Genomic DNA, 24,564 nt, shown 5'->3' with positions numbered 1-24,564 from the left:
CTAGGGTTGTTCCCAAATTCCCTCTTCTGGGAGCCTGCCTGCCATCCACATGCACACTTCCCTATTATATAATCACCACTTTGTGTTCCTTGGAGAACCAGCCCTGCCTCATTCTGCCTTCTCCTGTCCATTAAAGTCACAGTCAGGGAGCACTGGCTGCACCCACAGTCTGCCAGGCTGGGAGAGGCTCAGGCCAGAAGGGAAGCTGGCCTGCCTTGAAGGTGAGGGGCCAGGTGGGCAGAGGCTGCTGCCATTTGCCAGGTAAGGTGGCGGGGGTTGGGGGGAGCGGCGGATCTCAGTGGCGAGACGGCAACGCTACGACTTCTTCACTCCACCATCCTCTCTGCCCAGCACCGTGCCTGGCACGGTGCAGGCCCCTGGTACATGTTTCCTGAACTGAGGCAGTTGCTCAAAGGGGAGAAGAGACACGGGGGACTCAAGGACACATGGGGAAAACAAGGGGGACTCTACTTTCTTGAAAAGAGAAGGGCAGACCAGCAGAGCTGGGAAACGGAAGGCCTCTGTCCCACCCTCCCTCCAACACCTCCACTTGGAAAGGGGGAGCAAAGAGGGGCCTGAGAAGCACGTCTGGTTGTTTCTTTAATTGAATGCAGACTTGTTCATAGAAAACAGAAACGCAACCGTAGCATGGACACAGACATTGAATGGAGTTCTGAAAAAAGATCCAGATCCACCTCCTCTCCCCAGTCCCAGGGAGAGCCATAAAAACAAGTTGGGCAGAATAAAACACGCTCCCATCCCCAAGGCAGAGGCCCGACCGGACCTCCCCCAGCCTTGGCATCTGGCACGGACCAGGTAGGGTGATGGGGATCGAGGGACCACAGCAGCCAGGGGCCCAGAGCTGGGGCAACTCAGTGTAAACTCCTACACATACATGTGTGTGTGACTAACACAAAACTGGGCCGAAGACAGGACGGAAACACGGAAGCCAGCCCTGGGTCCCAGAGTGAGGCTGGACCGGGGACACCGAGGGGAACATGGTGTCCCTTCCTGAGCCTCCTTCTAAGATAGGCACTGGGGCTCCCACGGCTGTGAGGAGGCAGGAGGAGCTGGGCGCCTTGTATCCCCCTCCTTTGCTCCTGGACATTCTTGGGCAGCGTCAATGGCACTGAAAGGCCCCCAAATGGGGCTTGGCAGGACGGAGGGCTGGAAAGAAAAAGGAAGGGAAAGGGGGAACTGATCTCTCCCTCCGATCCTGGTGCCAACGTCAGTCTGGGGGCTGATGGGATAGGAAGTTGACCTCTGAATCCAACCCCTCAGACCAAAGCGACTCTCCCACGTGCACTGATCCTTACTACTACAGAGCCAGTCCCAAGCACAGGTCAGAGGGAGGAGGCAGCACTGGCTGCAGCCCCTCTTAGGCCTTAGCACCGAAAGCCTGGCACCAGCTGGCCAGCCTCCAAAATCCTACACCCCCATTCCTCCCGACTGAAGCGGGCAGTGATGGCAGTCGGGGACGGCCCCAAAAAGCAGTGGGGCCCTGGTGCAGGACAGAGAATCAGGCCCAACCAGGCCCTGGACTGGAGATCAGGAAGAAAAAAAGGGCTTGGGATCGCAGGCTCCTGAGGAGGGGAAGGACGGGCGGAATGCAAGGTGTGAGATGGGCAGGGCAACAACACTCTCTCCTTCATCCTGAAGAGGAACAAACGGAGAGCCAACGGACAGGGCCCATGAGAGGCTCTCAACACTGAAGCAGCAGCCATTGGCCAACATCTGGGGTGTTAGGGGAGCGGGCCTCCTCCCCAGGAGAGGATAGCCACAAGGCTCACAGCTCCCCCCACGACCGTCCCAGGCCAAGTCTGGGCCAGACCTCGCGGGCCCACCACCACCCGCGCTGGGCCGCAGGGTGAGGACTTACACCCCCAGAGCTACAGAGGCTCTAGGCAGTGAGGCAGAGGAGCTCGGGGGGTTCCCCCCGTGAGTAAAGCAAGGGGCCTGGCTCCCGCTAGAAGACGTAGATCTTGTCCCGCTGCACGGTGTCAAGGTCGTCGTCCAGCGTCAGCAACACCTGTGGGGTAGGACCGCGAGTCAGGCACAGGCCACGGGGCAACCTCGGCCTCTACCCCACCCCCGTGCTGGGGCAGGACAGCCTCACAGACCAGGAATGACCCAAACATGGCAATGGAGGAGAGGAAGTGCCAGATGTCGTGGTCGTCAAAGAAGTCCAGGAGGATGCAGTCGCGGTTGTGCTCCCGGGACTCGGCAGGTGTTTTCTGGGGAGGAAGAGGGAGAGCTGCCTGGGGCGCGCCCACCCAGGCTGGACCAGACCCGCCTGTGGCTGCCCGTGGCCAAGCTGCGGCCCGTGCCAGGCGTGAGCGCACCGTCCTCCCAACTCACCCTTGCCCTCGTCTCCCACAGCTAAGAATGGGCTTTTTGTGACAGATTTCTCCCGGAGGATGCTGGCTTCTGCCCCTGCTCCCATCGGCAACTCCGGGCTCACTTGTTCTCCAGAGCCTTACCGGCAGGCCACACAGCCCTCCACGCCGCCCAGGACCGGAGCCAGGACTGTGCGCCGCGACCTGCAGCACTCTGGGTCCTCCCTGCTTGCCATAACGCTACCCTACTAACCCTGCCTGGACATCACTGCATCTGGGGGCCGTCCGTGCCACATGCTGAGGCCACTGAGACGAAAACCATCCTGCCCTCGGGACTTCAGTCTTCACTCAGCCCCCAAATTCGTGCTTTCTCTGACCCCAAATCTGCCTCGTCTAGTTCTGCCTCTTGTCGTGAGTCTGGTCACAGCATCGCTGGGCCACAGGCCCTTTCTCATCACCCAAGGTCTTGTGAAGGCCATGAGCGAGGTCTGCCTCCGCAAGGAAGCTTTCCTGGACCTCCTAACTCTGTCCTCTGTTTTCGGGTCCATTCCCTCTCCCGTCCTTGCCTATCCGCCTCAGCTTGTGCATCATATCGCAAAGAGCAGTCCAGGAACCGATGGTCTCTCCTGAACTAGATTCTAAGTGCTTCAAAGGCAGAGACCCAGCAGGCTTGGTTCTGACCACAGAATCGAAACCCAAATCATGGCAGGTGCCTGCGAGGCCAGAGGGGAGAGCCTGGCACTTCCAGCTTCAAAACCCAGCTGTGCCACTCATTGGCTGTGTGACCTTGGGCAGGTCCCTTGGCCTCTCTGAACCTCAGCGGCCTCCTAGGCAAAACGGGGGTGGGGGTGGGGGGACAGCCCCATGCTGGTGTGTTGACTATTAGGAGGGTTAAGTGAAAAGGCGGCTGTGAAGGGGCGGGGTTAGCACACACAAACTATGTTTGTGAAGAGAAGGGGCCCTGGGTGGGCTCACAGGGAGCCTGCGGACGAGCCCTACCCTCTCGGCGGGTCGCTCCTCACCTGCCAGGTGCTGAGTCCCTGGAAGAAGAAGAAGAGCGCGAAGCCCCACACCACGGACGTGCACACGATGCAGAGCAGTGGGATGAGCTTGATCCGCTCCCCGCTGCGGAGCTGTGGGAGGGAAGAGCAGCCTGAGGGCCAGACCCTGGCCTGGCCCATTCCCCGCACCCCACCCCGCCCTTTGTGCCACTTCTCAGCACACAGGATGGATCCTTCGGGAAGCCTTCCTAGATTCGCACCGTCACCTTATGTAGCTACACAGTGAATGTGTCCCACGCCAGCAGCCTGGGGTCCTCACCCCTACATCCACCCTAGCTAGGCCCCCAGGTGCGCAGAGCCCCGTGCTGGCGGGGCGCGTTGGCCGGGGGCTCTCCTGGTGCAGAGGCTCCTCTCACACCAGCTGTCAGAGGCCCCCGCCTGTGCAGACCTGGTGACCCCCAGCTCAGACCCCCCCTGCATTGCACGGGGCTCTTGCCACCCACAGGGCCACTCCTGGAGGAGGGAAGTCTCTGGATGCAGCTGGAGTACATGCAGGAGACTTTAGCCTCTCCCCTCCTCAGACCTCATGGCAGAGTTGAAGGAAAAACTCCCCCTCTCAGTGCTAACCGGAAGCAGGCCATGCCTGGCTCCATCCCATAAAGGCAGGGCACCTGGTGGCAGAGGCCCAGCACCACTCACCTTCATGATAATGTAGAAGGCGAAGTAGAGAAGCAGGTTGCAGATGCCAATGGCCAACAAGTAGGAGGCGAAATCATTGGGGCGCATGATGAGCCCATAGGCAGCTCTAGCAAAGGGAGGGAATGCTGGTGAGGCCAGGGAGGACCAAGAGCAAGGCAAGGGCTCTCCCTCACCCCTCCCCCACATTTTATGATGACGTGAGGCTGGGTTCAGAGGCCCACAGAAATGCTAGAACCCGAGGTGCCAACATTTCTCTCCTCAGCTCCCATTTCTCATGCCCAAAGCTGAGACTTTGTTCATGGCCCCCAAGGCAGCCAGTGGCTGGCCCAGTCCCCAGCCAGGCTACCACAGGCCATGGCCAGACTCACAGCGACCAGTTGATAATGTTGCCCATAACCAGCAGCACCATGCGGTCCTGGAAGGAAGCAGAGAAACGAGGACTGAGAGCGGGGAAGAGAGAGAGGGAGAGAAGTGGAGGAAGGCCCAAGTCAGCCGCTGCCCCCCCTCCCCTGGGCTGTCAGCAGTGCCCCGCCCCCCACCCCAGAGGGAGGAGAGAGGACAGAGGAGTTGAGAGGGCTGGGGCGGGGCCGGTACCACGTAGAGGGGCCCACTGCACTGCCGGATGCAGTCTGTGTAGAGCACGTGGAGGATGCGGCGGCAGATCCCTGAGTCTGCAAGAAGGGACCGAGCTGACGGGCACAGGCACCACTCTCTCCTGGCCCCTGGCCCACGCCAGCAGAGAGAACCCCAGGGCTTCGGAGAGCATGGCTGTGCCAACCCTCATCCAACTCCTCCCACTGTGATTCTTCCAGGGACCCCGGCAAGAGGGCAGAACCCAAAGTCGGAAGTGAGTGCGGGTTCCCAAGGCCACCGACCCCTCCTTCCAGGGGCCCGGCTGCCCAGACCCCCACGCCCTACCCCGGGCAGGCCCTCACCCAGCTTCCAGCGGCCCATGTAGTAGAGCTGTGTGCTGAGGAGCAGGGTGGCAATGATGTGAATGACCGAGAAGACGACCCAGAACGCTGTGTTCCCTTTGCCAAAGACCTGCCGGGGGCCGCCGTAGGCAGGGCTGAGGAGGTGCTGAGGAGAGCCGCTACCCCAGCCCACCCTTCCTCCCGAGCAGCGGGGCTGGGGCTCTCCGGGCAGGCCCAGGGAAGGCACCTCAGGGACGGGATAGGGGGTGCGTGCGGGGTGGGTACTGTGGGCCAGGGCCTCACCACGCCCAGCACGGAGAAGAAGATGACGATGGCCAGGCAGGCGTAGGCGCTGTAGGCACTGGCGTTGATGTCTGGATGCCGCTTCTGGTAGAGCTTCAGCATGCACAGCCCAGCAATCATGTACATGAATGACGTGTCTGGGTTGGGGGACAGGAACGTGAGCTACAAACACATCCACCAAACTTCAGCAATGAACTCCCAGCCCAGACAGCCTGCGGGGCCGAGAAAGGCCCAACACCTTCCCATGGCCACAGAGCAGGAGGGCAGCGGGCTGAACGCCAGTCCCTTCACTGTCCCTAGGACAGCACACTGCGGCCCCACTGGCCGGCATCCAGTCTGACCTCCCCTGACAGCAAGGACAACTTAGCCTGAGCACCCTAAGATCAGGGACCAGAGCTCAAGTATGTTCCTTGTCTCGGCGTTTACCCTTGCTTTTCCATAGAAAACACTCAACAAAGGAATGCGGTAGCACCCAGCTGCCTCTTTACTATAAAACTAGGACATGTGTGCCCACAGGAAGCCCAGCTCCGGAGTCTCCCACAGGGGCTGAGTGTTGGGGATCCCTGCGGGGGACCCGGGGACGGTGGAGGACCTCAGGCAGGTCCCTGCTCCCGGTGCAGCCAGGGAAGCAGGAGGCCCCACTCACCAAACTGGAAGTTGGTATAGTTGGGGCAGACATGATAGCAGGCACTAAGCAGCCCCTCCATCATCAGCGCTGTGCCCATGGCGTAGAACAGGCCAAAGTGTTTTGGGATCCCACATTCCTGTGGGGAGAAGGGAAGGGAGAGAGAAGGTGAGGCAGGAAGGGGGAGGGGAGGGATGGAAGGACAGAGAAGGGGAAAGAGGGACGGAGGGAGGGACCCAAAGATGGGGAGCAGGAGAGAGGAACGGTGTGGCTTGTGGTGGGGCATGTGGGCTGGGCCACGCCTGCTAGAAAGGGCCTGGAGGCGGCGAGGCCTCTGTGGCAGGTGCTGTCTCACCAGGGCGTAGAGGTCATTGCGCAGCAGGGCCCGGTTGTGATTGATCTCCCGCTGCAGGATGATGAGCAGGAAGAGCAGCCCCAGCAGGATGTACCCCAGGTTGCTCAGGATGTTGTTGAAGGCGCTGGAAGGAGGGACAGGGGCGCATGGCCTCGGCCCTACCTGCGGTAGGCGTTGGCGGAGCCCTCCCCGCCTCCCCTGCCACCCCCAATCCCTAGCTCACTCCCGAAGACCCCCACCTGAGGTTGCCCAGCGGGTGGGCGCAGAGGAAGTTGTAGTAGCAGATGTCCTGATTCCCAGTGACATTCACCACCTGCAGCGGGGCACGGCGGCGGGAGGGGCTGCTGAAACACCTGACTTGGCCCGGAGCCCAGGCAAGAGGGAGCCAGGCCTGGGCCACACCACGCAGTCCCACGTGGCAGGATGGCAAAGTGCCACACAAGTGGCTGGCCGGGCCAGCCCTCTCTGGCACAGTCCCCGCCCCTCGCACTACGTGGAGCCCAAGATCACGGGGCATGACCATGACAGAGGGTCTTGCATCACAGCCCAGAGAAAAAGGAAGAGAAACCAAGGCCTACAAAGTCCTATGATCCTAGTTGCGTAAACCCCGCAACAAGCTGGGGAAGGTGCCGTCACCGTTACTGAACGGCCCCATTTTGCAGATGAGAACACTGAAGCTCCCTGAGCGCGCTCCAGGTCACCCAGCCCATGAGGCAGAGTTAGGCTATGAACCCAGGTCCTGTGACCTAAGACCTGTGCGCACGCCAGAGCCCCAGGCTGGGACACTCGGCAAGGGTGCTCTGCACGGGCCCAGGGGAGCCAGCCTGGCCTCTCACCGTCTGGTAGGTGATCACCAGCTGTACCACCGGAAGCGCATAGAAGACCGCGATGGTGGCGATGTTCCTGTGGGGTGGGGGACAGCGGTGAGGAGGCCGAACCCGAGACACGGCCACGCCACCCTGCCGGTAACAGGAGGCCTGGCCCACTCCACCCACTCACCAGAAGTAGATCTGGTACTTCTTCCGAAGGACGCGCTTGTCCTTGCGTGCCAGGTCGGCCACGTAGAGGTATTGCTGGGGAGAAGCTGCAGTGAGCCCCGCTTTCCCACTGCCCGGGAGACTGGAGAAGCCCCTCTTGCCCAGGTAGAGGAAAACAAGAGAATCCCCCCGCCCCTCCCACAGGCCATAATTCTGCAGGGCCCGGCTCAAGGCCACCCCACTGCTGTTGGCCCGTCAGTCTGGCAGGGCTGGGAACGGAGTCAGCCTCTCCTGGGATCGATGCTGCCACAGCTGAGCTCTTTCCCTTTGTTCCCCTAAGATGTCACCCCAGAGGGAGCTGGGGCTCAGTGCTGGGGCCTGAACACAGAATCTACTTTCCTTGGGAAACCCATGGCCAGCGCCAGCCCACAGGGCATCGGACCTTGGTGCGAATGACATTCTTGTCGGAATCGATGTCCGTCAACGTGTCGTAGTCATCCTCTTCCACAGAGCTCATGGAGTCCAGGCGAGGCCGAGTGCCCACGGGGTCGAGGGAGCGATCTGGGGTGGGCAGGAGGAAACAGTTAACCCACAGGCACAGAACCTAAGGTCTGTCCCCACCCACCTAGGGCAATTGTCACAATTACTGGGCGATGGGCAGAGGCAAACTGTGGGCTCAGAGCAGGGGTGGAGGTGAGCTCAGGCCCAGGGCAAAGGTATCACAGGTGCTCCTAAGTCCTCAAGGGGAACAAGGGTGGGTTCTGGGAAGAGGCCACCAAAGAGGGACCCCTCCAGCCCTGTCCCCCTCACTGACATAGGACTTCTAGGCCAGGACCCTGAGCAGACCTTGGGCCCCAGACATAAGCAACAGGACTGAATTCGGCAGAAGTCATGCTGATTAGGTGCCCAGCTGTGTGGGTTCTGAGAGGGCATGGCCTTGGCCCCCACTTGGTAGAGACCCAGTGGGCTCTGGGGTACAGCAAGGGTGATACCTGCTCCTGTTCTTTTCTGGTGCCTTCAGAAGCTTCCTCTTGTTACCTTGCTGGAGCGAAGTCCCCAGAGGCCAGGACATGATACCCCTGCCCATAGGCCCTACCCCAGCAGGCCAGGGAGTGAGGATGCTGGCAAACGTGGCAGCAAACCAGAACATCTGGCCTAGGGGTAGCTGGGGTGCCAGTCCACCAGCATCAAGGCCAGTGCCTGCTTCTCTCAAAAGACACAAGAGCAGGCAATTATTGGCTTTAGATGGGGAAGCCATGCACAAAGCGTCTCTCTGGCCCTGGAGCCTACCGGCCCCGGTCAACGGCCCTGGCAGGAGCAGATTGGCAGAGCAGCGCCCCCCCACCCCACATCTACCCATGGCAATGCACAGCTGCCGCATCTGGCCAAAGGGGAGGCGCCGCTTGAACTGGTCGTGCCCTTCAAAGGAAAGGGAAAGTTACCGGGAAGTGGGGCCAAGGAAGAGAGCATGAGAGGGGAGAGGGGCAGGGAGCCAGCAGCCCCTTTCCTGGTGCCAGCGTCTGGCAGAAGAGGCGGGTGCCCGTCACCACGCTTCACCCAGCCTGCTCCAGCCCTGCAAGGCCCCGCCTGCCTCACTCACCCTGGTAGCTGTAGGACAGGTCTCCGGTGCCCGTGCTATCCCCCAGGCCGTCTGTGGACCCGGAACTGTTCTCTGTGGGGGATGGGGCATGGGACGTAGTGAGGTCTCGGTGGGAGAGGACGGGGAGGCAGGGGTCGGAAGGGACCCCGTGGCCACTCTGCTGCCTTGGAGGTAGAAGCCCAGGCTGTGAGTGGGCAAGGACAACCTCTGGCGTTCACACGTACCGAAGGAGCCGTAGTTGTAGCCCTCATAAGGGGAGCTGCCAGGGAAGGAGTCGGCGAGCACCCGAGGGTGACCTGCAACGAGAAATCAGGGGCCCCTAAGCTCTGGCAACAGAGTGGGGCCCACAGCCAAGAAGAGAGACTCCAGAGAAGAGACACGGAGGAGCTACGCAGCTGCAAAGAGTAAGCACCTATCCTGACAAACGCACTACCTCCCACCCCCACCGACCGCCCCAGCCTCCCACGAGTGGCCCCGAAGAAGCCTTTGCCATCCTTTGTCCTCACTCCAGAGACAGTGGTCAGCGAACCGATGTGTCTACATGACCAGCTAGGACAGCCCGGGTCCCGCCCAGACCCCCTGGTGCATCCCCTCCCTCGCCCATTCTGGACCTCAGCTCCTCTGCCCACAGCCCCTGGAGCTTACCAAGGAGAGAAGCTGAGAGAGAAGGTCCCAAGCAGGAGGGAGGATAGACAGAGAGGGAAGGAGGGAAGAAAAAGAGAGAGAATGAAAGGTTAATAACCGCCCCCGGACTCTGAGCTGTATTGCCTGAGGCGGACAGACAGTGTAGCTAGACCCAGAGAATGAACTGAGTGACAGCCATTAAGATGGGCACGTAAGGGTCGCAGGGGCACAAGAGCCCAGCCCTGTTTCCATCTGTAGAGTGTTAGTCCCGATCTGAATACCCAGAAGCCCCCAGCTGGCCTTTCCTCCACCAGCCCCCGAGGGAACCATCCAGAAAATCACAGAGCAAACTCTGCCCTCCCTGCCCAGGCCTCCGGAGGTACCGCTTTCTGGGCAGGCTCGGTCCATGGCCACCAGAAGCGTCTTCTTCCTCTGCCTGCAGGAACAGAATCCAGAGGCAAACCAGAGGGGCCAGGATGAGGATCCCTCCTACCCTGGACTGGCCTGCTTCCACCCTCTCCACCCATAACCCTGTCCTCTGTCTGTGACCTTAAGGTTCTTCCCAGGCTGGGAAGCAATGTGGGGTTTCCTGGCTTGGGTAGAAGGTTGAGGGCAGGGGCTGGTTTTCAGAGGAGAGGCCCATGGAGCACTGACCCTGAAAGGGACCTGCCTTCCTATGCCCCAGGATGGTGTGGAGCTGGGGCCCTGGGCTGGCTTAGATCCTGCCAGGCCAGCTCCCCTGCTCAACCCACCCCAGAAAAGGGGGATGCCCAGTGGCCCTGCTTTACCTCCAGTTCTCCCAACAGGCCAGGAGGATGGTCAGCAGATAGAAGGAGAGAAATATGCCCAGGCAAAAGAGCATACCACCAACATAGGCCTCTGCTGTTGTGGGGGGGCAGAGAGGAAGATGTGATGTAAGAAGAAGCATCAGACCTTCCAAGGATGCTTGCCATGGCACACAAGGGCCCGACAGGGTGAGCAATGGGCAGTTCCCCGAAATAGGCCAAACTCTGATGTGATTCCTGTCTCTCCTCCTATTGCTCCCTCAGCTAGAATTTTCTCCTCTCTTTCTTTCTCACAATCTCCATCCTGTTTTCTTTTCTTTCTTTTTCTTTTTAAGGTTTTGTTTATTTATTTGACAGAGAGAGAGAGAGAGAGAGAGAGAGAAAGAGATCACAAGTAGGCACAGAGAGGGGGAAAACAGGCTCCCTGCTGAGCAGAGAGCCCAATCTAAGGCTCGATCCCAGGACCCTGAGATCATGACCTGAGCCCACTGAGCCACCCAGGCGCCCCCTCCATCCTGTTTTTAAACACAGCTTCCTTCCAAACACAGCTCAGGGGCTGCATCCTCTAGGAAAGCTTCTCTGTCCTGGGGTCCCAGTGACTGTCCTTTGCCCTTCACAGCTTCAGCACACTGCCCAGAAGTGGGCCCCTGTTCTTCAGACAGGAACTCTGAGGACTCTGGCCAATGCAAAACACCCGGCACAAAGACGGTGCTCAAGAAATATTTGCGGAATAAAGATTTCCTACAAGACAGGCAGCTTCTTTCCCCTCCCGTTACAATCCCTTATTTTAAGGTTCTATTTTCCAGTTTACAAAGGGCTCCATTCAATCACTCGGTAAATATTTATTGAGCATGACTAAGGGGCCTAACACTTTCCAGCTAATTTTGTGCTAAACCTCACAATTTGGTGGGACTACTGGGACAGATCCTATTACCATCAAGACAGAGAGACAGGGAAACTGAGGCTCAGTGAGACTGCACGGCTCACAAGGGGTGAAGAGAGAACTGGAACTCAGTACTTCAATTATTAGTGTCTGACTCTGTACTACACCACCCTGGGACCCACCCCCCATCGTGAAGGCTGCCAAGAACACTCCCCCTTCCAGGCCCGCCAGTCTGCGTGTCAGCCCCCCCCACCCCAACCGGTCTGAGAGGAAGAGCCTCCCTCTTCCTCACTCAGCCACCCACACTCACACGTGACTGCTCGAGATACCACCACTGACAGGGTTTTCTGGCGGTGCCCTTGATCAACCGGTTCATCTGGAAGCAGAACGTCAAACAAGAAGCTGCCTGGAGCTTGGCTAAAAAGTTTGTGGGACCAGGCCTGGGAGAGTCCGGGGCCAAAACGTCACATCCCGGTGGACCCACCCATCAGCCACGCAGGTTCTTCTACCTCCTGGGGAGCGACCGAGCCCTCCCCACCCCCGAGGCCCAGGGTACACTGTGTACCTTCCACAAAGGGGTAGAAAGGCAAGGAGCCCCCGCAGGCCTGGTCTTCGGTCTTCACCACCACGACCACATAAAAGCTATTGCTGGGGAAGTCTTTGCGCTGCAGGATGACGATGGGGATGACAAAACCATGGTTGTCGTCAACCACCATCAAAATCAATCCACAAAATGCGCACTTAATTTTATTTAGCCCACACTAAGGTCCCTACGAGATAAGTACTAGCACTGCCCTTATTAGGCTTTAGGGTTACATGGCCAGTAAGTGGTACAGCAGGGTTACCTGCTCCAGAGCCCAAACCGCGACCGCGTGCCACCCAGGTGAGCACACGTATGCACGACCACCAGCAGGGGACCCATGGGCGTGCCATGTGGTCTGGGCATAAGCCAGGAGGAAAAGTGGAGGGGCCTGCTGCCCCCTCAGTTGCAAGACTGGATGTTGTCAGGTGAGTGTGTGGCTTCACCCTCCCGGCCCCCAGCACAGGTTTCAGCCTTTTCGAGGGCAGCACTCAGCAGCAGCCAGGAACCTTTTCTCAATCTCTCTCTCTTTTTTTAGATCTTACTTACTTATTTGACAGAGAGTGAGTGAGCTCAAGCAGGGGGAGCAGCAGGCAGAGGGAGAGAGAAGGAGGCTCCCCAATGAGCAGAGAGCCTGATGCGGGACTGGATCCCAGGATCCTGGGATCATGACCTGAGCTGAAGGCAGATGCTGAACCGACTGAGCCACCCGGGCGCCCCTCCTTTTCCCCCTCCTAGCTCGCGTTACAGTGAATGAAATAGATACGAAAGCCAGAAAGGGTTCTCTGCTCTCTCCTACCCCACAAGGTGATTGGGAAGATGATTCAACCCTCACATAAAGTGCAGAGCCCCAAATCTCAGGGACTGGCAGGCCAAGACTCAGTCTTATCAGTAGGGTAAAAATGGGGGCAGGGGTGAAGGTGCAAGGGTTTGGAAAGTTCATCCCCTGGCTACATCTCCTACAGGGTCATGCGCATTTCCTACCTGCACAGTGATGGCAGCCTTCTTGGTCATAGTCTGGTACATGCCGATGAAGGCTACGTTGTTGTCTAGGTCATAGACAGGGCACTACAGAAGGAGGAGGGGAGAGGCAAATGGGCAGGAACCCAGGCCCTGGGTCCCCTCTTTAGCAGTCCTGCTCCCCACTGGTAGAGAGCAAAAAAGGGCAGACAACCTACCAGGACATCCTGGATGGAGATGACTGAGCAGGGGAAGGCCTTGTTGGAGGTCACCTTGACAATCACTGAGTCCACTCCCTCCGGGAACTCATACTTGAAGTACTGAGGGCACAGGAGGGCAAGGAGAGCCCCATCTCATGAGGATGCTCTCTCTGTCCCTCTAGAAGGGAACAGTGTGTATCCTCTCAGAGTTGGGCAGTGGAAGCTCTCAGGGGAGAAGGACCCTGACCCCAAGCAGCCCAATTATATCACTCCCCTCAACCTCAGCTGGGCACTCACAATAGTGTCCCAAGAGGCAAGGAGGAAAGGTGGCAGCCAGACCCCATGCCTCTGCACGTCCACGTGGCCTGTCCCTGACCACCTCAGGGCCAGAGCTCCTATTTCCAGACAGTCCCTCCATGGCCAGGGTGCAGTCAACCTGGGACTCCCAGCAGCCAATCTGGGACTCTGCTGACCACTCCTGCATCCATGTCCCTGCTTCTCCAGAGGGCCAGCTGCCAGATAGATCTTACCTGGGGCTGGGCTGCCGTGGTATTGAAGCTAAACTGCTCCCCAGTCCTGGAGGGAGAAGAGCCCCCCCATCACGGTCACTCACAGAGCCTGGCAAAGAGGCCAGGCCCATGGTCCCCTGGGATGGCCCTTGCAGACCTGAGCACAAAGTCGTCCATCCGGCTGACCCGGAGCTGGTAGGTGGTGTTGACCGGTGACAGGGTGGACACATCCACATAGAAGAACTGGACCTCGGACTCATTCTTGGTTGGGGGCTGGCACAGAGTCCGCTCCACCTTCTGGTACAGGTACTTGCGCTGATACCTACAGCCCAAAGCAGAAAGCAGGACATTACTACTGTCCCAGCCAGCAGGCCACAGCATAGGAGCAAGGCCCTGACTCCCCATCTCTGGTTTTCAACATCTACCTACTCCTCCCCCAGCGAGGCTGACAAGCTCTAGGCTGGCTGGCCTGGCCACTGAGCAGCCCTCTGGTTCAGGGAATGGGGACGAGAAACAGAGGGGCTCCTGGGTGGCCTGAGGCCCTGGATCAGGTCCTAGGTGAGGCTCTCCCCTCCCTGATCCCCAGGTCCTACTCACAGCCCTCGCAGGATTAGGGGCACCTGGAAGGACACCACAGCCTCCTTCTGCCGGACCACGAACAGCAAAGGAGCCCCCTTCTGCTTGTTCAGGACATTCACGGACACACGCACGCCTTCTGTCTGCAGAATGACATGGAGACGCCCCTCAGTCAAGCCTGCGGTGAATCCACCTCAGCTCCTTGGGACACAGGGCTCCAGAGACCATGAGCCCGTCATGCCAACCACTTTGTTCTCCACCCCCAACCACCCCAGTCAGGCTGGTCAGCTAGCTATGCCCCTTCTGCCAGAGCAGCCCCAGTCTTCAGGAGGGATCTGCTCTGAGTTAGAGGAGAGGCTCTTGGAAGAGGGCCTGTCCTGGCTAGCAGACATGTGCAGGCCAATGGGACCCACACAACCCCAGGGCCTCACTTCCCAACAGGAAACACAACGGAGACTTTGGCCAAACCCAGGATACCCCATACCTATCCATGTTCACGGGATATACTCGCACAGGGACACGGGGACACAGGAGAGAAGTGTTCCTCAATTTTCTTCCTTGTGAGCCAGGAAGTCCCCATTCAACAACTAATCTGGGGGCTAGAGCCAGTGGGGAGGCGGGGAACGAGACTGTTGAAAGCTAAGAAAGCCAAGTTCTATCCTTAGCTCTGACCAAGGGCCAGGGCTGTGGAGAAGTCACTTCACACCACTGAGCCCCGATTTCCCCCTCTGTAAAATGCAGACACTCTCATTCTTGGTGCATGGAGGAACGTACAGTGGGAGCTTAAGAAAATCAGTCAATGGATCCTGGCAATGCTTGTTACTGGGCTGCTGAGACCCGAGCCCTAGGGCAATGTTTCCCAGAGGGGTAGAAAGTAACTCTCGGGATGACCCCAGTTATGGGGGGAGAAGGAAGAAAGGACTCCAAGCAGGAGGACATCAAACTTCAGAGAAACAGGCACTAAAGGCAGCTGCTGGTCTGCCACAGAAGGCAGATCCTGCCCCATTCTGAAAAATAATCACACTGCCACTCTCAGCTCTACCACTTCTTGGTAAATGCAATCACGGAGAGAGCCAGGCAGGAGACCACAGAGCCAGGCTCCAACAGTTCTCCAAATCTCAGCTCTGCCCGGGGTCTAGACTTCCTAGATCTAGCTACAATCACGCTTACGCTTAACACGTGGCTGGGGAGAAAATGAAAGAGAAAGTCAGGATGAGGTAGATTCCCCATTGGAGACAAACTTTCTCTCTCCTCCCATCCCACTTGGAGTTGGTCTTATCTCCACCACCTCTGACTGAACAAGGCCAGCGGGCTTTCTAAGGCAGAAAGAGTGGGAAGTCCTGCACTCATCTCCCTGGGGAGTCTTAGCTATAACTTGGCCAAGCAGAGCCTTTCAGTCAGTCTGTCTCATCTCCTTGGGGTTTTGTGGGCCAAGCCCAGTAGCTGGCCTGCTTCCGCCTACACCCAGACTGTGGGGCTGTCAGCTTTGGGGTGCTGGACCAGCCCTGCTCAGAGCACAGCTGCTGGAAAGGAGGGGCTCAAAGAGAAGATGGGAAGGAGACAACTTTAGAAACTGTCCAGTGGGAGCCTCAGAGAAACTGGTGGCAAAGCAAGGAGGACTGGTCAAAAGAGTCCACTGCGGTTCTGGGAAAACGAAACCCAGTAGGGTGCCGCGTTCATGGCCCCCTAAAAGAGCAGAGGACTGACTGACTGGCAGAGCGCTGGTCTGCTCACCCACTCACCACCAGCCCCCCAGCCCGGCCCAGGCCAGCCCTCACCCGGTTTCGGGTCACAGTGTGGTTGAAGGTGTAGATGTTGACCAGCTCGCTGTTGACCTCATCCACGTAGGTGCGCTCAAACTCGGCGTCTTTCTGCGAGACGTTCTTGGGCCCCAGAACCCCCAGATGGCTCTCGACCGAGGCCACCAAGAGCGCCAAGAAGGGCAAGCCCAGAGCGAACATGGCCCCGGCAAGGCGGCAGTGGCGGCGGCGACAGCGGCGGCGGCGGGGACGGCGACAGGCGACAGGACACCTCCGGGACGGGTTGCGGCTCTGGCCGCAGCTTCCAGCATCTCACCAGGACCAGAACTTTAACCCCGGCCTGAGATTAGGAAACGTCCCCTCCCCGGAGCCGCAGAGACGCTCCCAGGGGGCCCGGCGGGGAGGGGCGGCGGGAGAGGGAGGGGAGGATGTGGGGTACGGACCAGCTCGCGAGGGGCTGAGCGCGGCCCGGAGACCCCGCGGCCTCCGGCCGGGGCCGTGAGAGCCAGGGGGCGGCTGGTTGCTGGGAGCTAGGAGACGCCGGGGAAAGGGGAGGGAAGGAGGGAGGGCAGGAAGCCGGCGGCGGGGGCGGCCGGGAAGGGAGGAGGGTCTGAGGGTGAGGAGCGTGAAAGGTGGCAGCGACCCGACGCCGCGCGGCGCGGCACGGCGCGGCACGGCGCGTTTTCCGGGGCGCGGGCCCTTTAAGGCCGGGCGGCCGCGGCGGCCCCCGTGCTCGCAACTCCGGGGAGTGTGCGGTGCCGCGAGGCGGTAAACAGCAGGGCTGCCGGCCCGCCCGCTGACGTCAGGAGAAACTGACACAGATTTAAAGGGCCAAGTCTCGGATTGGGCCTTAAAGGGGCCGCAGCCCTCCAGCTGGAAGCCATCTGGAGCTCCTGTCCCGCTACTACCTCCTCTTTCATAATCCTACCCGTCTCTGGAAGCGCGCTTTGGTTGGAATAGATGGATGTTTCCGTGAAGGATCTCCAAGTACTGGATTCTTGTTGACAAAGACTTCTTTGCTCAACGTAAGAATCCACCTCCATCCTCACCGCGTTTCCCACCGACATCCCCCATCCTTGGGCCATTAAGAAAGGAAGAGCTCCGGATGCCTGGGTAGCTCAGTGGGTTAAAGCCTCTCCCTTTGGCTCAGGTCAAGATCTCAGGGTCCTGGGATCGAGCCTGGCATCGGGCTCTCTGCTCAGCAGGGAGCCTGCTTCCTCCTTTCTCTCTGCCTACTTGTGATCTCTGTCTGTCAAATAAATAAATAAAAATCTTAAAAAAAAAAAAAAAAAGAAAAGAAAGGAAGAGCTCATTTAGGAGGACAGGAACTGGGCCTGGAAGCTTGCAGGGCTTTCTCCTCTTCTCTGCAGAGGCAGCTAAAAGGCTCATTGAAAGACAGTGGCTTTCAGTATAAATCGATAAAAACTTCTCTACAAAATGTTTTGGCCTGTGTTTCAAGAATTTTAAAGAGCTTTATACTCTTTGACAGAGTAATTTCACTTTTGGGGCTCTATCCTAAGGAAATATGAAATACAGATTAAAAATGTATAGACATGGGCGCCTGGGTGGCTCAGTGGGTTAGGCTGCTGCCTTCGGTTGGGGTCGTGATCTCAGGGTCCTGGGATCCAGTGCCCCATTGGGCTCTCTGCTCAGCAGGGAGCCTGCTTCCCTCTCTCTGTCGGCCTGCCTCTCTGCCTACTTGTGATCTTTCTCTGTCAAATAAATAAAAATCTTAAAAAAAAAATGTATAGGGGCGCCTGGGTGGCTCAGTGGGTTAAAGCCTCTGCCTTCAGCTCAGGTCATGATCCCAGAGTCCTGGGATGGAGCCCCACATTGGGCTCTCTGCTCAGCAGGGAGCCTGCTTCCTCCTCTCTCTCTGCCTGCCTCTCTGCCTACTTGTGATCTCTGTCTGTCAAATAAATAAATAAAATCTTTAAAAAAAATGTATAGGCAGTTATGCTTATGATTGCGATATTTGTAACATAAAGCATAAAGGAAACAACCTAAATGTCCACAATGAGGAAATGGTTAAAAGTGCTATTATGAAGCCATCCAAAATGAAGCTTAAGATTTTAAGGAACAGGGGTGCCTGGGTGGCTCAGTGGGTTAAGACTCTGCCTTCGGCTCAGATCATGATCTCAGGGTCCTTGAATGGAGCCCCACATCGGGCTCTCCGCTCAGCAGGGAGCCTGCTTCCCTTCCTCTCTCACTGCCTGCCTCTCTGCCTACTTGTGATCTCTGTCAAAAAAATAAATAAAATTAAAAAAAAAAAAGACTTTAAGGAACATGTCAACAGAGAACACTCACAATATGACACTATATCAAGAGTATGGTTTCCAAATATGTAGGCATGCATAGAAAAGCATCGAGAAATCTTTGAATTACAAATGACTCTTAAAATGACATGTATCATTTCATCTAATTCCAAAAGTATAGAAAAGTAGCAAAAAGAAAAAAATCACTGGACTGTGGATGGTTTCAAAATGTTTTTAGATCTTTTAAAAGTGTATACATTTTGGGGTGCCTGGGTGGCTCGGTCCTTAAGCATCTGCCTTCAACTCGGGTCATGATCACAGGGTCCTGGGATCAAATCCCACATCAAGCTCCCTGCTCAGCAGGGAGTCTGCGTCTCCTTTTCCCACTCCCCCTGCTTGTATTCCCTCTCAAGCTGTCTCTCACTCTGTCAAATAAATAAATATTTATATTTTCTAGGATACACATGGATTTCTAAGACAAATAAGATTTGTTTAAAGGAAAAGAAATGTGGGGCGCCTGGGTGGCTCAGTGGATTAAGCTGCTGCCTTCGGCTCAGGTCATGATCTCAGTGTCCTAGGATAGAGCCCCACATCGGGCTCTCTGCACCTGGATGAAGCCACCTGGGCCAGAGACTTGTGGGAATTCTTTTCCTTCCAAGATTCCAGCAGCCGCAGCTCCTGCCCCTGCCTTATTCTCTGGGCTTTGTTCCAAAAAGGACTATTTTATCTCATAGCCAATTATAAATATTTATTCATTCCTGCAATAAATACTTAATGGGCACCTACTATGTGCAGGTACTGTTCTATTTATACTAGGCAAATTGTATGTGCAAGGATTAGACCTGGCCCCCTGCCCAAGCATTCGTGCTTGAGGATGAAGATCAAAAGCAGGCTGGAGGATCTGAAGAACCCTGGAAAGTCAGACTAAAGGGAAGCTTAGCAGACTCCTGGACCAAGCCTTCATTTTACAGACAGTAGAGTAGGTAATTTATTAGACTCCAGCACATTTGGACAAATCCGAATTGGAGGACCCTCAGAATAACAGGAAGAGTTTTCATTATAAGCCCATGCAATCCCCAGAAGTTTTTATCGATTTATACTGAAAGTCACTGACTACAGTGGATGTAGAATTTCCACATTCCAAGTGAATTCCATTTTCTCTCTCATGGTGACCTCCTCCTCAGCTTGCCAGTAAATCTGGAATTCTAAGAAATACTTCCATTCTGAGTTTGAGCTCCCCACTTAGCTTGATGTAATTTGACTAGTTTCTGGAACTTTCCTGGGTGCTGTAAGAACCTCTATTCTCAGCTATAGGCTGGTTGGTCCAGGTGCTATATTGAATAAGCCCAGGCTGGGGGCACTCTAACTCTGCCTCTTAGGCTTTGGGGCAAAGAGTGCCCTCCCACCTGCCGGGCCTGTTTAAAATGCATATCCAGACATGACTTCCAGTTGTTGAGTTGCAGTCTCTAGAAGTGCAGCACAGGAATCTGGGTTTTACAAGCACTCCAGAAGCTTGATATGCACAATAGATTTTGAGAACCACTGCTCTGGGGCTAGACAACTGGGATGGGGACTGCTGATATTTGTTTGCTCCCTTTCTTCTAGAAGTATCTTAAGAGAAATCTGTCTAAATAAATCCAGAAGGGATCCTTCCCTTTTGCAAGGGCTCATGGGCTTAACCTTTGAATCCTCAGCAACGTCTGTGTTGGAACAGGGCTTGAGGGCAACAGCCCCAGACTTTCTTGCAGTTCTCAGGTCTGCGGAACTTTCCTCAGCCCTTCTGCCCCACCCCCCCTAGGGAGGGAACAGCACAACCCAGTTATGAATAGATCCTTTCTCAGGTCTGGTAGTGCTGAGAGAAGGCCTTTTTGTTGGCTATAGCAGTTAGCATAAAAGAAGAGCAGTGCTGGGTCTCAAAACCAGACTTATGAGAGCAAAGGAGATATCAAGGCCTCAGAGCAACCCCCTGGACCTTCTGTGATGGTCCCGCTACTGCATTATCTGCCACCTTATAAAAAAAAAAAAAAAACCCGACTCCAGTCCTGGCAATGAGGGCAGGGTGGGGTCACAAGGCTCAGATGATTTCCCTCTAAAGCTTCCCTGTGCGCCATCCTTCCAATCCTGAGTGCAGAAAGGACCTAAAAAATGGGACCATTAGCCAGGGAGCTGACAAGATTCCCAGTTTTCCATAGAGGGTAGAGTGGCTGTGCCGACGGGTGGGTGGCAGGATCAAACCCAACATTAGAATTAAGCAACTTTTACCCAGAAAAAGAAAGTTACACAAGCAAGCCCTCTAAAGGAAGTGGACTTGAAGTTCCCTATTTTCATCATGACCATAAAAGGGTCTCAGTGTATCCAGGGGGAGCTCATACAGAATGGCCCAGGAGCCTCAGCAGCAAAAGCACTGTGTAGCCCTTCTTTCTCTCCATCATTCAAGCACTGTTCTTTCTCAGGGCTGCCCTTGGGTCTGGTCATCTCTCTAAGGCTTATGAAAATGGGATGCACATCAGATTAGGGCTCAGAGTATTTACTCCGTCATTCTGGGGCTTTGGTCTCAAACCTGTCACATGGTTTCTTGGTACTATGGAAAAAGCAAGGACTTTGATGTCAGAAAGTTCTGTTTAAGTCCCTGCACTGTGCATCATGGTGAAATTAAACTTTTGGAGCCTTCCAGAGTCATGGCTTATGTCCCTTTACCTCCTAAATGCAGCACAGGGGAGCGGGGCTCGGCTGCATGCACCATCCTGAACTACGGTCTCAAGAGTAGGAGGGGAGTCAAGGGAGAGCAGTTTTTTTTTTTTTTTAAGATTTTATTTATTTATTTGACAGACAGAGATCACAAGTAGGCAGAGAGGCAGGCAGAGACAGAGAGAGAGAGAGGGAAGCAGGCTTCCTGCGGAGCAGGGAGCCCGATGCGGGGCTCGATCCCAGGACCCTGAGATCATGACCCGAGCCGAAGGCAGCAGCCCAAACCACTGAGCCACCCAGGCGCCCCAAGGGAGAGCAGTTTTGACTGAGGGGGGCCAAGTTTCTGCCACAGACAGATCAGCCACTTTCCCTTTCCTGGGCTTTCACCGTTCTGACTGAGAAACTTGAACAATACATCAGGCCTCGCATCCTGGTACCCTGTGGCCGTGTGCTAGAATCAACGTCAGAGTTTTGCAGGAAATGACGCTGGTCAGTCACGCAGCTGAAAACAAGAAGATAAAAAAAATGGACCAACTCAAATCTGTCTCCAAAGATCACTGATTAAGAATAAGCCATCCTCCTACCTCAAGAAAGCTTGGGTGTCCAGCTACGAAATCAGAAGACGCAACTCAAGAAGCTTTTCGTCCTCTCTGGCTGTTATCTACAGATAACAGAGGCAGCTTCTCAGCCCTTACTCCATGTTGCTCTCAATAATAGAAAGGGTTCCCTCTCTTTACACTCTGGCTCACATACAGGCCACCTCCCGTAGCTTCTCCTTTACCTCCCTGGTCCTCTGAGCCTTCACAACGGTGATTCTCTCATCCACGACACCTTTGTTCCTCTGAATCAGTCTTTTTCTTCAGTTTCACTTTTCCTATAAAAACCATCTTACTGGGGCGCCTGGGTGACTCAGTTGTTAAGCGTGTGCCCTCAGCTCAGGTCGTGGTCCCAAGGTCTTGGAATCAAGCCTGGCATTGGGCTCCTTGCTCAGTGGGAGGACTGCTTCTCTCTTTCCCACTCCCCCTGCTTGTGTTCCCTCTCTCGCTGTCTCTGACAAATAAATAAAATCTTTGAAAACAAAAAACAAAACCATAAACTATCTTATTAATTCCATCTAGTTTCAATCAAACAATTCCAGAAAATATGTCAAAAACTTGTGATGGGTATGTATGGCATCTAGTTTTTAAGTGACTTTTATTGATCCTTATTAATAACCTGCATTGTTCCTCACAAGCAGCAGTGTAGTATCATTGAAAGAACAGGAAGTGCAGTTGAAAGATTTGTATTCTGATTTTGGTGCTGACGGTTGGCTAGATGACCATGGACAAATCACTCAACCTCCTGTTCATTCATTCTTTCGTTTATTCAATGCCTAGTGTGTACTAGTCACTAAGCTGGGTGCTGGGAACACAGATACTTACAACACATTCTCTGTTCTTAAGAATTCATAATCTAACAGTGTGGACAAATGGGTAAGCATATAATACAGAGTAAGTGCAATGATAAGTTACACAAGGTATTATGGGAACTCAGAGATGAGAGATCTAGTACAAACCAGGGCTGGAAATGAGGGAAATCAGGAGAAATCAGAAAACACCCCAGGAGGTGTCCCTAAGGGGGATCTGAAAAGATGAATAGAAGATGGTCTAGCAAAGGAATAGGAGCATTTTCGACAAGGGGCCTTGACTTAGAGCAAAGTCATAGACTCAAAGTTCAGTGCTATTGGCACAAAGGTTCAAAGGGGTGGGAAGATACGCATTGAAGAGGGTCAAGTCATGGAGGGCATAGGATGTTCTCTCTAATGGCTTCGACTGCTAGTTATTGATGAGCTTACCACAGTACACTAACGTGTCATGAAGGTCAAAGCTTGAGCAGTTTGCAGAATGTCTTTTGAGAACATAAAAGCAATAGTATAAAATCAGGCCAGAGTAGAAAATAGACTATGTGCTTATCAAACATCGAAGACCTTTGCTTCGTGGCTATGTAAAAATACGTTGCCGAGTGAAGATTTCACCCCTGCGATGACAGGAGAAAAGTAGGAGATGGGACTCTCTTGCTGGTTTTATCCAGTTTTTCCCCAAGTGGATGCTGGCGAGGGAGCCTTCCCTCCTACCCACTTGTCCCCGGCCAGTGAAGTTCACCTGGCTAGGTAGTTTGGATGCGCTTAACAAAGGGCTTGGGTTACTTTCACTGGGTAGAGAAGAACCTGGTGTGATTAGACAGGGGAGGAAGACGACTAGAAAAACAGAAGTATCTTGGGATCTCCATATTCTCTTCTCTTCCAGGACTGAACCAGTTTAACTCAGTAGCATCACTGTGGTGAAGAGTGATAAAGTAGCTGATACAAAAAACACAGAAGCTTGCAGCTGCTAAGAAACTTTAGTGGCATAGCTATCTGCTGTAATTACTGCTGGCGTGGTTGGTCGCTAGTCATCAAGTTGGGTCCTGATGGCCCGGTTGAGTAACTGACCCTTGTTCTACTGTCATTACTGTGAAAAGGTCATGCTTGGGTCAGGCTGTTTTAGACTAGGAGGCAAAGATGCAACGTGAGAGCTGAGTCCATGCTCAAGGTTCCTGTCCTGAACTCTGTGGTCACATGATGTTATGGGCCTGAGGCTACTGATGCCGTTCATCCAGCTCAGATGTGGTGGTCTACGGCACACAACCAGCCTAACCTGCCTGTGCAAACAGGCCGGACTCACGGGTAAAGGGCGACTACAAGGAGGCAAGCTGTACTTTCTTTAAGTTTCTGTATGGATGAACCCTCAATGTTTTCATCTACCCTTGTGGTCCCCACCCCCAACTCCTCAGCACATGGAAGCTGGTAACTTTCTAATTTGATTATCTTTTTGCCATTTGACTATAGTTTCCTGATTCCTTTAGATCTTAAACATCATTTACCCAAGTGTCTTCCTGTCAGTCTGAACTTAATGGACATGTTAACAGTGAAGCAGTCTTTGAACTCCTTCATGTGTACCACCACAAATTCTTGCTCCATGAACACAATTTCACTCTACTGCTGGTTTCAGGAAGAAAGCAAGATGGCCAGGTAACGAACTTTAAATAAATTCTAATAATCATGTGGCCGTGTGGAGGACAGAAGGTAACGAAGTATACCAGCTGCAGAAAGTTCTGAAGGAAGCTGCTGGCTTGGTCCAGGTGAGAAGATGCTCGCTTCATTCCCAGGACCTTCAACTGAAAGGAAACTAGGAATGTATCTATCATGAACTCACTGAATCAGAATCTACAACTAGAAAGACAGCCCAGATTGGATGAAAGTGGCAAAGCAAGGACTCTGAAATCCGGTTTTAAAACTGGGTTCAAATCCCAGCTCAGGCACCAAAATTATAGGACTTCTTAGATGGATACCATCTATCTCTCCCCGGGCCTCTCAGCCAACAGCAGAAAGGGGATGGATACACCTACGTAATATTAGTAGGGTTTTCTCCCTAGATGGCCCAAGAACTCAAAATAGTCCAATTAGTTTGAAGTACTCGAGTGCATGCTGGGGGGGAGGGGAAGAGTAACAGAGTTACTCTGAAGTGTAAAAAAGGAAACTGATGATTATTAGTGTGAGGAATAGAGTGAGAAACCGTGGAAATTACAAATTCTGAAGACTGAAATTAGGAAAAAAGACCAAGAGGTTAGTTTAACAGTTTAAGAATCAGTTCTTTTTAACTGACAGATACGCATAAGCAATCTGAAATACTTCCTTTGACAACTTCCCCAGGTGTCTAGTGAGGGTTCCCTGTATCTGCTCCTCCCATCCTTCCCTCCTTCAACCCTGAGATGTGGAGACAGTCAGCCCAGTACATTCAGTTCCCTGGAAAAGCGGCAGGATGTTCTAAGTACCCAATGTGCTTGTGATAAGGTTGGGGAGGGGGTGGGAGGGGGAGGCATCCCCTTCCCCCCCACCCACTGGAATCCAGACTCT

General features: G+C 54.9%; 1 protein-coding gene across 2 annotated transcripts; it reads right to left on the bottom strand.

Moving 5' to 3' along the window:
• Positions 1-587: 587 nt before the first annotated feature.
• On the bottom strand, positions 588-18,449 carry SIDT2 (SID1 transmembrane family member 2). 2 transcript variants are annotated; one of them, XM_082683460.1, is made up of 27 exons: positions 15,706-18,449; positions 13,949-14,070; positions 13,509-13,673; positions 13,373-13,418; positions 12,861-12,962; positions 12,667-12,750; positions 11,668-11,767; positions 11,413-11,478; positions 10,223-10,316; positions 9,818-9,870; positions 9,035-9,106; positions 8,811-8,882; positions 8,567-8,629; positions 7,653-7,771; positions 7,233-7,306; positions 7,070-7,136; positions 6,473-6,546; positions 6,234-6,357; positions 5,900-6,017; positions 5,254-5,390; positions 4,972-5,080; positions 4,631-4,707; positions 4,405-4,451; positions 4,037-4,142; positions 3,359-3,469; positions 2,121-2,234; positions 588-2,029 (listed from the first exon to the last, which is right to left on the bottom strand). In XM_082683460.1, the coding sequence occupies exons 1-27, from the start codon at positions 15,886-15,888 to the stop codon at positions 1,967-1,969; spliced, it is 2,562 nt and encodes an 853-aa protein (XP_082539586.1). In that variant the 5' UTR covers positions 15,889-18,449; the 3' UTR covers positions 588-1,966. The 2 variants fall into 2 exon arrangements, with proteins under 2 accessions (XP_082539586.1, XP_082539587.1); XM_082683461.1 differs by lacking the exon at positions 8,567-8,629.
• Between the last annotated feature and the right edge of the window lie 6,115 nt (positions 18,450-24,564).

This window comes from Mustela nivalis, assembly GCF_964662115.1.
Source record: "Mustela nivalis genome assembly, chromosome: 9".
Taxonomy (NCBI): Eukaryota; Metazoa; Chordata; class Mammalia; order Carnivora; family Mustelidae; genus Mustela; species Mustela nivalis.
This window is presented reverse-complemented; position numbering and strand designations above follow the sequence as displayed.

What these genes read in the sequence shown, in the direction of transcription:
- SIDT2 (XM_082683460.1), bottom strand. Translation starts at nt 15,888, where the DNA reads ATGTTCGCTCTGGGCTTGCCCTTCTTGGCGCTCTTGGTGGCCTCGGTC. An exon ending in GCAATGACCTCTACGCCCTG is followed by an intron (nt 6,018 to 6,233) that starts GTGAGACAGCAC and finishes TTCTCCCCACAG; the next exon opens with GAATGTGGGATCCCAAAACA. An exon ending in AACATTATCAACTGGTCGCT is followed by an intron (nt 4,143 to 4,404) that starts GTGAGTCTGGCC and finishes TCCCTTTGCTAG; the next exon opens with AGCTGCCTATGGGCTCATCA.